This window comes from Barbus barbus (genome assembly GCF_936440315.1).
Source record: "Barbus barbus genome assembly, chromosome: 41".
Taxonomy (NCBI): domain Eukaryota; kingdom Metazoa; phylum Chordata; class Actinopteri; order Cypriniformes; family Cyprinidae; genus Barbus; species Barbus barbus.
Window position 1 is genome coordinate 1,635,552 of NC_136719.1, and position 14,544 is coordinate 1,650,095.

General features: G+C 39.6%; 2 protein-coding genes across 4 annotated transcripts; both read right to left on the bottom strand.

The window, feature by feature from the left end:
- Positions 1-43: 43 nt before the first annotated feature.
- LOC306860979 (uncharacterized protein) lies at positions 44-4,399 on the bottom strand. 2 transcript variants are annotated; one of them, XM_079403012.1, is made up of 7 exons: positions 4,339-4,399; positions 4,183-4,236; positions 3,828-3,856; positions 3,465-3,617; positions 3,257-3,379; positions 2,948-2,974; positions 44-895 (listed from the first exon to the last, which is right to left on the bottom strand). In XM_079403012.1, the coding sequence occupies exons 3-7, from the start codon at positions 3,835-3,837 to the stop codon at positions 123-125; spliced, it is 1,086 nt and encodes a 361-aa protein (XP_079259138.1). In that variant the 5' UTR covers positions 3,838-3,856; positions 4,183-4,236; positions 4,339-4,399; the 3' UTR covers positions 44-122. The 2 variants fall into 2 exon arrangements, with proteins under 2 accessions (XP_079259138.1, XP_079259139.1); XM_079403013.1 differs by having other exon boundaries at positions 4,183-4,385.
- Positions 4,400-5,915: 1,516 nt separating this feature from the next.
- Positions 5,916-13,429, bottom strand: LOC306860977 (putative splicing factor, arginine/serine-rich 1). 2 transcript variants are annotated; one of them, XM_079403006.1, is made up of 6 exons: positions 13,223-13,429; positions 12,060-12,286; positions 7,637-7,758; positions 7,305-7,507; positions 6,826-6,903; positions 5,916-6,745 (listed from the first exon to the last, which is right to left on the bottom strand). In XM_079403006.1, the coding sequence occupies exons 1-6, from the start codon at positions 13,327-13,329 to the stop codon at positions 6,310-6,312; spliced, it is 1,173 nt and encodes a 390-aa protein (XP_079259132.1). In that variant the 5' UTR covers positions 13,330-13,429; the 3' UTR covers positions 5,916-6,309. The 2 variants fall into 2 exon arrangements, with proteins under 2 accessions (XP_079259132.1, XP_079259133.1); XM_079403007.1 differs by having other exon boundaries at positions 12,225-12,286; positions 13,223-13,407.
- Positions 13,430-14,544: the final 1,115 nt, after the last annotated feature.

The window sequence follows — 14,544 nt, forward strand, 5'->3', positions numbered from 1 at the left end:
AGTTTCTGCAAACCAACCGTTAACAAATTACAAGCCAACGGTTACATCCAGTGTTTTTATTGAGTGAAGACACAGAAAACGAGAGTGAAGTTCTGACGGATGTTGAGTCTAGCAGAGGTCGTTTAAACCACGTCCTCAAGCGCGCCGACTCTTTGGACATCTAGGGCATTCTGCAGCAGTTCAGGACGCTCCTGAAACAACCACCACAGAGATAAACTCTTGTGGACGCAGCGGCTTCTTTTGTGCCTACACAGACACTTCCAGTTGCCAGACTTGGTGTCAAGCGAGACGCGTGTCCTCCCAAACTGACACCATTTGTCCTCAAGGTCGGTGTACACAGAAAAGAAGACACATCTCTCTGAAAGGTCATGCTCGCCCCAGAAAATAGGGTACACACAATCCACCCCCTGTATGCAGGCCCTAGAGCTCATCTCCTGGCACTCGTGTTTCTCAGATGCGGACAGGAGGTGTTTGTGGCTCATCTCCTCCAGAGAGTTAATGCACAGCGGCGGAGGGGGAACGTAGTGCCCTGCGTGATTCGTTCTGACCAGGTGACGGCATTCCTTCCCAGGATTCCCGCTCTGGGCCTGCGCTTTCATGAAATCCCAGCACTCCTCCAGCTCACACAGCAGAATCTGCAAGGTGAAGGACTTGCGGATATGAATGGGCACTCTCGGTCCGTGCAGATATTTGGGTGTAACATAAATTGCATTTTTGGCATCTATGCATAAAATGGGCTGTTGGTCCTGGCCGTGCTGTAGTCTCTCATGCCGCCTCAAATTTGAGGTGGTGGTAAAGAGGATCCCACACTTTTGGCACGCTGCCTTGTTGCCTGGTGTCTTGTCTTCATTGTCCGTTCGTAGGCTCTCTAACAGCACTGTAGGCTGTAGCTCAACTGGAAGAGGAGAACATTTTGAGATGAATCTCAGTTTGGGATATGACTGTTTCTGAAACTGAATGATCAGCCACTATCTGACCAGAGGTGGACGAAGTACGCAAATCAAGTACTTGAGTAAAAGTGCATAAAATATTATTTCAGTAATAATAACACTTTATTTTAAGATGTCCTTGTTACACGTTTTATGTATTTACTATTATAATAACAATAAATGATGCAGAATTACATGCAAATAACCCTAAACCAAACCCTAATCCTAACCATATAGTAAGAACATGTAGTTAATTAATATCACTCAGTACTTAAATGTATGTGTGTGTATTTATATATACATAAATACAGTATACACTACACACACATATATTATGTAAACGTTTATTTTGGATGCGATTAATCGTTTGACAGCACTAGTTTTGAATAAAGCACTCCTCGTTCAGATGATACACACAAATATGGACAGGTCTACATGTTCAAGCATTTCATACGGTGGGCTTAAACAGCTCTTTTACAGCATAGACACACATTATACCTAAACAAAGCGCATGATGAAAAGAATCAGCTCGTTAACGAATCGGACACCGCTTTCATGTCCCGTAGTGAGATTTCTCTAGTCTAGTCTAGTCTCAAGTCCCTAGTACAAAATAATGACGAACGACATGTTCTTATGAAATATAGAGTAAAAAGTACAATATTAAAATCTGCAATGTAGTAAAGTAAAAATAAAAGTTTCCCAAAATAAAAGACACGTCTCAATCAAATACAACGTCGTCTACCATGATGTCGCCATCTCGTCTGTAAACTAAAACTTTTCCAAATGCATTTTTTGCAGTGATTTAATATTCTCTTGGATATATCTCCAGAGAATGTGTTACACATCTAAAGTCAGGGGTGTCCAAAACCTGCTCCTGGAGAGCCACTATTAGCTACTACCTCAATCAAACCCATCAGAACCAGATAACCCAGCTCTTCTCTAGAATCAGATGCGCTGAAGCAGGCTGGAAATAAGAGCAGGGTCCAAGACCTAGGTTCTCGATCATGAGACGTGTATATGATGCATTGGAAGCCAATCTAAAATTATATCCTTAAAGAGTGGTCACATTAGAACAATTTCAGAGGCAAAAAAGGTCCACTGTCTGTTATGAATAGTGTAGCGATGTATATGAGGCACAGCTCACACGTCACTTACAACCAGTGTTGGGGAAACTGACTTTTAAACGTAATGCGTTACAATATTGCCTTACTCCCTAAAAAAGTAACTAATTACTTTACTTAGTTACTTTTCATGGAAAGTAATGCGTTACGTTACTTTTTAAATCTGGGCAGGGCTTGCTTGTTTGTTATATTTTTGGCAAACGTAAAAGCCCTTTCACACCAAAAGTGAAATGAATACGCCTCAGGCTGAAGGCAAAGTAAATTCCCTTCTGTACAGTAGAACGCAGGAGAAAGTTCAACACTTCAGCACAAATGTTTATCTAGAGTAAGTTTGGCTTATTAGTATGGTAGAACTGGATCATCGAAGCTCAGCAGCAAAGACATTAATAAAATACATAAAGGATATCTGTGTTATTTAACATTTAATAATTTCAGGTTTGTGTCATATTCAGAGTTGAATTTGATTCATTTTGAGGAATACTGAATCAGTTTCTTTTGCAAGTGAGATGGATTAATGCATGTTCACATTTATTCTAGAAGTAACATCTTACTCCAGATTTCTCTCAAGATGGGGACAGAAGAGCTGTCAATCAGTAAATGGGAAAAAAGTGACTCTGTAAATTAAAAAGTAATGCGTTACTTTACTAGCTGCTTGAAAAAAGTAATCTGCATGACTGGCGTTACTTGTAAGGCGTTACACTGCTTGCAATATGACTGTTTTCTGTTGTAACACGCTGAATCTGCATTACCAACTGAACCTACTGGAGCTACTGGATTTCATCTGTGGAAATGGTAAATGTGTCTACACACACAACAGTCTGTTAAGTCAGCTGCTGTGGTTATGGCCAATAACTTGATCAATGGATGAGTGCTACTGAAAAGTGATTTAATGCTCACCTGTGGATTTGTCTGTCATCTCAACACCTGCAGTCATAGGAAACAGATCAGAATTGAAGGATATTAATTAACAAGAATCACCTTGGATGAGCTCAAATAAACATGTTTTGTTTATATTCTACAATATAGACAAGCATGCGTATACTGTGCACATGTGTGACCGGTAGTGTACTGTAGTGTGTATGCAAAAATAGCACAACAATGAATAATTACTAGCTAAACCGCCTGATACAGATTTGATATTCCATTTTCCTTAAATGACCACTCTTCTCACCATTCAATAGGAAATGTATTGTAATAGACACAAACCGTGGTTGGTGATATGGATTTTGTAATTCTGTGTCCTGTGCAATATTTTGGAGCACATTGGGCAATGCCAGTGGCTCCTGCCATGGCCTCCATCAGAACAATAACAGGGGATAGAAAACTTCCCTGTCAAGAACAGACAGCATTAAAGTCGAGAATGGGGGTCAAATACTATTTGTGTGTATTATAGAAACAGCTTCTGGTCAGTTACCAATGCCAGAGTCTTTATAATATATAGCGAATCTGAGATGTTTCTTTTTGAGGTGATGTTTGGATGCAGTGACTGGAATCCTACAGTAGAGACAGTCAAGGTCCTTCATCACGCCGAACAGCTCCTCTTCATCAACAAACACAAACACTCTCTCTGTGAAACAGTCAGGAGAATACGTCAAATACAAGCTTTGTGGAACCATATCCACTGCATGTGCATCACTCCAGATACGTAACTTCTAGAGAAATATGTTTCGATATGACAGTGTTTAACTGATGCTGTGGGACAGTAAAGTGATGGTAATCACAGACCCATAGGAAATTAGAAAACTCTTATTGTAATAATATAAAGCATTATACTCACCACCAGTCATGACTATTCACTTCCAGAGCCTAAAAATACATTTAAAAGACACATTTAATTAAGTACCAAATACTATTGTATTAAAATGTGATCTGCAAACTCCATTACAACAAAATACTACTGTTACTACAGCAAAACTATGGGAATTTGGTTATTAACACCAGTCTATGCAAATATAAATCATCAAACTACACAGAACAACAGATTGTGATAGCTCCTATCATATTGATGCATTATTTACAGTAGGCACAATAACTATGGCATTTTGGTGTAAACTATGGTTCCCCTGGTGGTTTTGGTAATAGAAATATATTCTTTAAATCGTTTAATACAACCATAATAAACAAAGACTTACCTACTAACCGCCCACAAGCAGATGTGTGGATGTAAATCAGTCGATGCAGATTCTCTAAAGATGATACCACAATCTTAAGAGCATAGATCAACGTAGATCATAGATCAAAGGTTTAAAAAATATATATATATAAATAAATATATAAGAAATAAAAGCAAGCGACTGATCTGCTGCGCGACGCTGAGTCTGACGCCGAGTCACGTGACTGTCGCCTTCTAAAACACGTGCTGCTGGAAACTACACCATTTCGCGACTGGTGCTGCTATAAAAGCATGTTTCCCATTTAAAAATAACATTGTATTCTGTCGATAATGTGTGTGTAGGTCGCAAGCACATCAACAGATGCACGTGCACAATGTTTCAGGATTACTAGATTTAACGATGCAAGTATATTGGTCTGTTTTGCACGCTGTAATTTAGTTTTTATCTCTTATATGGCACACTGTTAAATTCAGAGTATGATTTGTTAAATAGTTTGTGTTCTGGACAGTTCACTACCCTGAGTGAGAGCACATACCCTGATACATCATATCTATTTAATGTCTGCAAGATATTTTAGTGTTTGCTCATCTGCAAGACATTTCCTATCGGATCTTAAACAGATGTGTAGAAAATGTCTTTAAGATGTTTATGATTTAGAATGTGTGCAAATCTGCTAAGACGTTTATCAGGTGTTTTTACACAGCAGATGTAAGACATTTAGGTCAACTACACATGCATTTTATACATTTAACAGCCCAGGATACAAATAAACAATCGCTGTGTCATGTTTATAATAAACAGTAATACTATACAGTCATTTCACTTGAGATTCATCATCCTCATCAGAGTCATTTTAAAACTGAGCAGCTTTTTAATATATATATATATATATATATATATATATATACACTGCCACTCAATAGTCTGGGATCAGTAAGATTTATAATGTTTTTACAGAAGTTCCTCTGCTCAAGGCTGTATCTATTTGATCAAAAATACAGGAAAAAATATATTTTTTTTTAGGATTCTATGATTAATAAAAAGTTAAAAATAACAGCATTTATTTAAAAAAGAAATTTTGTGTTACAATATACAATGCTATTCAAAAGTTTGGGGTCAGTGCGTTTTTTATTTTTTTTAATTTAAATTAATACTTTTATTCAGGAGGGATGTGTTAAATGAATAAATGCCATAGAAAAGACTTATATTGTTAGAAAAGATTTCTATTTTGAACAAATGCTGCTCTTTTTAACGTTGTATTCAAAGAAAAAAGTATATTAAGCAGCAGAAGAGTTTCGACACTCATAAATCACCATATTAGAATGACTTCAATATTTGTTCATCAGCTGGTAAAACATAAAATATCCGATAAATTCGTTCATCTATGCTGTCATCATAGATGTGGTGTGGACTCCCTATTCCTATAGAATTATTTCAACTGTTACAGCTATTATAGTGGTTGCACTATTTTGCGGTATGTGTACTTAGCTAAGAAAGTAATTGGATAATATAAGATAACTACATGAGTTAAGGTTTGGTTAGTACCTACTACCTAATTGTAATCACTATAAGTACATAGCATGTACATGCGGAATAGCTCTGTAAAATAAAGTGCTACTATTATAGTTGTTGGTGTGAAGAGGCCTCAAGTATCACTTTTAACTGCCAAGGGGGAAAAAAATATATATAGCCCTTTACAAACCAATGATTTTTGGTGAAAAAGGCATTAAAAAGAACACACAACAATAAAATAAATAGACTGAATTTTAATAAAACAAAATCAGAGTTTAATGAACTATTACATGAAGAAACTGAAGCCTAGATTTTTCCGATAATAGTTTTACAAGCCACTAGATGCAGTGACTTTTCGTTTCCTCGCCAAGAAGCCTCTTCCAGCCACACACAGCACAGAGGATCATGGTTTATAAAAACGACTGACATGCAGCACACTAAATTAAATCACTTATTTTCATGCTATTGTTATGAATATAAAATATCGGAAGCGGTGATTCACTTTTACTATAGAAGAGAAAATAAAACAAAACAAATGGCTTGGACCTGGATCCCATCATGACCATTAGAAAACTATCATGAACAACTGGACTCGTAAGGTGGGGAAAAACCAAAAACAGACCTCACTTAATACTAATCTTGGGATGCAGATCTGGAACGGGAGCGGGATTTAGAGCGCGAGCCAGACTTGGAGCGAGAGCGTGAACGCTTGTCTGGAGACTTGTACTGGCTCTTCTCAGCCTGAGGTGATGGAGAGCGAGAAGCAGACTTGGCACGACCTCCGTCGCCATTCTCCATCGGTGAAGCAGATCTACTTCTGGATTTCCTGCTGACCGATTTCTCCTTGGAGCGTCCACGATCCGACTTCACTTTAGAAGTGCTCTTAGAGCGGGACTTGCGCTCATCCGAGCGGGAGCGAGACTTGCGACTGGTTGATCGACTGCGAGATTTGTGTGTGCGGGAGCGAGAACGGGATTTACGGTTGCGGGAGCGAGACTTGCTCGATGGAGATTTGGAGCGAGACCTGTGTCCCGACCTGGAACGGGAGCGGTGTCGGCGAGAGCGAGACCTACAAAAGACAAACAGCAGCTGAAAGAAGGGATACAAACAGTCATATTTACATTCAATCAATTTTTGTTATTTTAATACCTTGAGCGAGATCTTGAGTTGCTCCGAGAACGGCTGCTACGGCGACTCCTACTACGAGAACGATGCCGGCTACGAGAACTGCGAAAAAATAAATAAAAATTACCTTTTTTTTTTGTTTGAACATACATACTCATATCCCAGCCTAATATGCAAAGTCAACTGTAAACATGAATACTGAGGCTCTGATCAAAGCAGTGCTCTTGAGCATTCAGTTTGGCTTTGGACTGTTTGCCCAAACAAAGATGGGAGGGTTTGAAAACAGCCTTTTAACATGGAAGGAATCATAATCAGCAATTAAATATGACCCAGGATAGAACCTTGTGGTACACCAGGGGTGAAAAGTGCCCAGCAAGGTCCCAATCCTATAAGATTTGAAATATTGAATATTAATCACAATCCAAGCCAATCTACGGTCACAACACTACCAGGTTCACCAGAAACTGGTGTTTTGCACTTGTTGGTGATAAGTTAACACTCACCGAGAGCGGCTGCCAGAGTAGGAGCGCCGCTGCCGCTGCTTATCTTCAACCAGACGAATCTTCCTGCCATTGATGTCTGTTCCATCTAGTTTGTCCAGAGCTCTCTGCATGTCAGAGTAAGAGCGGAACTCAATGACTCCCTCATTGGCACGCTCCTTATGGGCATCTGCATAGGTCACCTCGCCTGCCTGTCGCATAAAATCCTGCAAAGGGAACCCAAACTTCACCCTTGTGCACAACACTGCTGACGATGGCAAGGTACTTTCTTCAGTTATAAATAGTGATGCCGAGAGAAGAATTTTTTACTGAAACCAAAATTCATCAACCGTTACCTTGAGGTCTTGCCAACTGCAGCGACTAGACAGATTCTCCACAACGAGGCGGTACTCAGTGCGAACAGGAGGGCCATACTTGTCCCTTCCGGGGCGACTGCTGCTGCTGTTGTAACCACCACCTTTGTAAGAAAAGGCAAGGGAACATAAAAAGATCTTACGACAGAGAAATCAGGGAAAGACAAGCGCCATTGACTTAACATTGGAACCTAAGAGAAGATACAAGTCATATATTTGCCCTCTGTTGCTTATTGCCAAACCTGTTCAGACTCAAGAGCAGTTTGCTGCCTCCCAGAAAAGGCATTACTATTTGGATAAAAGAGAAACTGATAAGACACACATAAGACTGACAAGACCATTCTTGGCCTTTCAGGGCAAAAATTATTTTTCGATAGGCAGCATGATACTATTAAATGTTTTACTATTTAGGCTGACAAATCCTTTGCTTGAACATCTTGACTTGCCAGTACAGAAATGCTAGTGTAACCCAATGTCTCCATTTTAGATATTTCTATTACATCCTAGCTAGAGGCTTTCCAAATGAACAACATAGCAATAACTAGTGTCATTCCTCACCATCACCCCTGGTCTACTGGCAAAAGGCTGCTGTCATCTTGGCTTCCGGTTAGGTCAGCCAAAGCATCAAGGGGCAAAGGTCACACACACATTGTAAGGTGAAGAGGCCAAGGCCAAACCGGTCAGGTAGTCATCTTAGCCACAACGACACTTGGACTCAGCCTCAGCCCCCACTGGACTCTTTCAAATTGAAACATCAAGGACTTTATTATTGTGAAAATCAAATTGGAAATAAAATTAGACTTATACATGGACGTTGATGCTTACTGTCCACTGGACTAGAACACGAGCTTAAGTTCAAGAACAAAAGAAATGGAATATTGGGAAAAGAAACACGATCATAAAACCTCAAAAACAAAAAGAAAAAAAAGTAGATGCATGTAAGCTGGGGCTGCACGATAAATCAAAATGAAATCGCAATTAGGCAAAAACTGTGATAGTCATGCATATCTTTCAGTGAAGCTTGGTTCTGTAATCAGTAGTAAATCTCCATCTGAAGGCCAGAGGGCGCTCTCACGCAGAAACTTCAAATACTTCCCGCAGAAGAAATCCAGGAAACCCCTATAGCATCCAGGATGTGGTTTCAAATTCTGTCGCACCACAGAGCATCACTCACATAGTTTCCTATAAAAACTAATTATTTGTTCCAAATTATTGTTAATGTAGCCAAAATAATGACTTAATCTTCACTGTCCATATATATGCTTCATATAGAGAGCTAATAGCCATAGATCAGCCTTTTTTCCCCCCATTTGCTCTTTTGTCAAACACCGTATTTTAAATTCATTGATGGAACGTTGATAATTCCTGAAGTAATCTTATTTTAACCGTTTTGGACTGCTGTGAACTGGGTGCAATACCTGCGAGTTGTTCTAAACGCGGCTGCACTTCTCCAGTGTGCTACCTATTCTTACTCTATGTATTAAATCTGCGTCCTTGAAAGCGTGCATTTTTTCTAACGAATTTACTATTAACTTCTTAGGCAATATCATTGGCATATTTCAGATGCACACAGTATCTCAGAAGTGAGTACACCCCTCACATTTTTGTAAATATTTTGTTATATCTTTTCATGTGACAACACTGATTCTTCAGTGTTGCAACATGAAAAGATAATATATTTACAAAAATGTGAGGGATGTACTCACTTCATATAAAAATTTTTTTTTATTGTTTGATCAAAATTGTGTCCCTGGCGTCCCCCCCTAATTCTATACCCCAGCTGTGTAGTAAATGCTGCTCCATCTGAAAGCACGTGATAGAGATTTACTACTGATTACAGAACCGGCTTTACTGACAAGATGCGCATGACAGATCGCATTTGATTAATCGTGCAGCCCTATAAGAAAGAAAAACAAACAAAAAAAACTGTTTTAAGGAAGTCAAATTAGTGAAATTATACATTGAATTTCTTTACTAAAAATGAAGGAAGGAAAGGGAAACAAAACATCTTTGAATTTTAATATAATTTTCATCAGCAGATGAAAGGTGATTTTGCCAGCATGATGTTTGATATACTGTAAATGCCAATACAGAAATCAATAAACAAAAGGAACAGAAAAAATAATAAAAATCACTTGTAAAAGGGCTCCAGACTGCGACCAAATGGTCGCATTTTGCAACCATTTTTTCTGCCTGTGCGACAAATGTGTGCGCGGTCGCACTGTCGTGACCACCGTGTTGTTCAGCTCATAAGCGCTGCCATTTCTGTTGCATATGAGAAACATCAGCAAAACTGAAAGCATAACGAAACCGCGCTACTCGTTTGAACTGCGCAGCGCTGAGAGAGTAGAGCCTGGTTTATACTCACCACGTCAGGAGCAAGAACGCGCAGCAAAAATGACGGAAATATTGAGGAAACGATGGATGTTTTCATGCTAAAGTAAAGTAAAAGACTGCTCCTTAAAACAGAGAAGGTGAACGCTGGTATTCTTGAGGGAAAAAAACATGCAAGCACTGTCACCGACAGCAAGTTGAGTTTCTTTTCTTTTGTTTTAATTTTGAAAAGCTTATCTTTGCCGTTTACCTCACATTATGCAATCGAGGCTCTTTTATTTGATTCCTCCATGTTTGCTTCACGTTCTGTAATTTATTAATCAGTATATAATACAGCACGTTGTGTATGCCATGCCTCATCTTATTCGTTTTTGTTAAAAGGAGTCATATGTCGTTGCTAACAAGAACATTATTTTGTGCATTTGGTGTAATGCAATGCATTTATGCGGTTTAAGGTTCAAAAAACACATTTTCCACATACTGTACACTATTGTTGCTTCTCTATGCTCCACCTTTCTGAAACGCGTAGATTTTTTATAAAGCTCATCGTTCTGAGAAGGTGTGCTGATTGGCCAGCTATCCAGTGCGTTGTGATTGGCCGAATACCTCAAGCGCGAGACTGAAATGCCACGCCCCCTTACTGTATTGTGATGCCGTGTCCTGAGACTAAAACACTAAGACACATTAGAAAGGAGGCATTTGTTGCATCCAGTGGGGACATAATTACTGATTATAATGACTTATATTGTCTTAAGCGTTGCGTCGCGCTGCGTAAACATTACCATGTCTGCATTTGTGATCGGAGAATCGACAAACAACAAGCACTACTCTACACTGCTCAAGCTCACGTTTGAATCGTCAGTAGCAGAAATGTACTTACAGGCTGAGTCTGAAGCACCAGACTATCCTTGCAAAGTTGGAATTGCCCCACTTTATAGAAACAGCCTTTGTGCAAGCCAGCATTGTAGGATACTCTTCCAGGTTCAGGAAATAGTCCTGCGTAAAATGCGCTGCACACACACTGGGTTGAACTGTTCTGGAACAGTGTTGTAAATACAACTTAATCACTGATTTCTAGTTGGGTCCTCTTTTGGAAGCCCAAACAAAGTACTCAGCTTTCACAACGAAACACAGCGTCTCCAGGACATGGCGCCGGCGGCAGCAACAACACTACAGCCAGAATAAGAATCACTCCCCCTGTCTTTGCGTAAACATTTGGGCGGTGTTTAGCAAATCTCCCCACATCGTGACGTAGACATGTGGGGGCGTGTTTGAACGAGCCGTTTAAGGAGGGCGTGGCCGAGTCTTCACTTTTATAAAGAATATCTCTTTGGTTTTGAGACTTTAGTGTTTGCAACTTCAGGGATCTCATCTATGCACAGACAGCTTGACACACTCCACAGAGAAAGGACCACTTGAGATCGCATCATATGACCCCTTTAATAAACGTTTTGTAAGCTAGTTTGTCATTGTATCTTACGGTTTTATTGTTGTTGTGCTTTTAATAACAATGAATCCATCTTTAGTCTGAAAAAAATGAAAGGCATACAGATGTAAGCAAAACAGAAAATTAAGTTTTCTTGTAAAACGTGACAAGATCGTGCATCCGCAGCCCACGGCTTAGGACACAGCAAGAGAGTTCCTCCCGTTCACAAACTCAAATCACAAATAATGCTTCTGATGAAAAAGAATGGGAATGTTAATCACTTTTGTTTCCATATATATTTTTCCAAATTAATCAGCCAACTAATCGATTATCAAAAAATTGTTAGTTACAGCACTAATGTAACTATAAACTATGATAAAGGTTAAAGGCATTGATTAATCCCATGTTGTAGCAAAAAAATAATTTAACCAAATCATGTGCTCATGGGCCCAACTGAGAAAGTTAGTCGCAACAGAGCGACCAGTGGGAAGAATGAGTCTGGAGCCCTGACTCGTAAGCAACATTACACCTGGAGGAACATAAAATTGGGTAGCAAGTTATGTTACATGCTTGCGTACACTTGTGATATCCAATTACAATGATCTGGTTTACAGAAATGTAAAAACAATGCCATGCATTACTTACTGCGTCCTCCTCCACCTCCTCCTCCTCCTCTTCCTCCACCACCTCCTCCTCCTCCACCACCACCTCCTCCTCCACCTCCATGATAACCCCCTCCATAGCTGTCCCGGTCCCGGCGCGGACCCCTGGCGTGCTCCACCATGACCCGCTCTCCACACAGCTCTTTACCGTTCAGCTCATAGACGGCGTCATCAGCATCACGGGTGTCCTCAAACTCAACAAAGCCGTACCTACGAGCACAGCACTGATTAGCCCAGGGATCACAGAGCAGTGCACACGTGTAATGGAGTTCAATCAGTTATGGGATTTAACCCCAACATGATCCTCATGATCTTAGGCTCTCTGCTCCTCAAATGTGTTGGTCATTTGAAATGAAAATGCGGTGCAGTAATATATTAATATAGTAACTTAACCATTACCAATGAAAGTAACGACCTGAAAAGGTTTGTCAAAAACTCAGATACTGGCTTGAGAAGATTGAAGTAACATTAAAAAACAAAACTAAGGTTTCTAGTTTGAATTATTTCATAAGCTATAAGTTAAGGCCATGCTACGAGGATATGCCCTGGTTCTTGCTAGGGATCTTTAGCATATTGCTAACATGTTGTAGTTGGTTGCAGGTGTATGGCCGGGTTAGTTAGCTTCACTAGAACACAGACAGACCTAAAGCTGTAGAACGAGTCAGAAACGTTAGTCTCAAAGCAGGAAGGAAGTTGAAATGGAAGAACAGTAGGTTGGATCGCTTAAGCACACGTTAGACAGCACGTGAAGCGCGAGAGAGAATCTGAGCTGAATGAGAGCGATAATCCTAAAGCCGAAGCATAACTAACAGCGCATTAATAAGCGAGGCGGTATGATATAGTTTCAGCGCGCGCTCCGCCCATCTCCGCTGCTAAGAGAAAATGGAGGCTCTTCGGTCGTAAACGTGGCGAGACTCGCAAACAAAACATTTCCCGCCGAATATTCCTCAGTATCACCGCAGACAGACAAAACTGGAATTCGTTTTAAAAGCGGCCTTTCGGTTTAATTATATTGTTGTACACGATAAAATAACGTTTGGATGTAACGTTAACCTAAGAGTTTCGTCGGAAACCCAAGCAGACGCTTAGCATCGCGGACTGGTTTAATGGCGGTATCTTCCTCGTGCCGCAGACGAATGAACTCACCCGTTCTTCAGATCCACCTCCAGCAGCTTCCCGTAGCCGCCGAAGAACCGCTGGATGTCTTTCTCGCGGACATTATAGCTCAGTCTGCCGATATACACACGAGGCATCTTGATTTCCCTCGAGCTCCTCGCAGTAGATTATCTCCAGCACCGAAAACAGCCGCAACAGACTTTTGTCCGTTTGTCAACCGGAAGTTCTTCGATCCTTATAAAATAAGAGTCCTATAGTTTCCGGTGATGGGCCTTTTCTTCTTCTTCGGGGTTTTGTCGTAGGCTATTCCGCATCATATACCGCCAGCTGCTGTTTATATTCACACATGCATGATAGTCCCGTTTCTATTCATATTTAGTTTTATTTAGCTGCTAAATATTTAAAGTTCAGCGGTTTCTACTCCACAAAAGCACATTTAGCTGTAATAATTTACCTGTATAGAGAATTAATTCATTTCATGATAAAATCTTGCTGTATCAGCTATGCCCCACTTCTTCTGCCACTCTTTTTGAGTATTTGATTTAATAATTGATGTAATTTCTCCTCTTCCTAATGTGATTTCGATCTCAATATCCTTTCTAACTGATAGCTGTTTCATTTCCATTGATTCCTGTGAGAGCCAACAACATTTGACATCTATTCTCATACTATTTACAGATTTTAATGTCATATATCATTTAAAATGTCTCCTCTATTGGATGTATTTGAAACCGCTGGCATACAGTCTGAACATATAACTGGTCTGACATCTCCACTGTAATGCAACCATTAGTGCAACTAATTCTACTGTATGCTAAATTACTTGATCATCTTTTGGATTAAATATTCCTACACCTGTCACCCCAGACTGGGTATTCTGTAAATATGAAAAATAATTAGCTTGTATGTATTTCTCCATATATACTTTACTCTTAATTTAATTTCTTAATTTAAGTAACGCATTACTTTTTAATTTACAAGAAAATATCTGAGTTACTTTTGTCCCATGTATTGACTGACAGTGCTGTATGAACATGATACTGTAGTCCTAGACTAATGTGAATGTGCATTAATTCATCCCACTCGCAAAAAACTGATTTAGTTTATCAAAATGAATTAAAACAGTGAAATGCAAACTCAGAATATGACGCAAACCTGCAATGATTAAATATGTTAAACAACACAAATGTATTTATTCCCATTTTATTAACCGATGTCTTTGCTGCTGACCTTTGATGATCCAGTTTAATCATACTAATCAGCCTAACTTACTTTAGATAAACTAACAATTGTGCTTCAGTGTTTTTTATTATTGCTGAAGAGTGTTGAAGCTTTCTTCATATGCAGGTAAA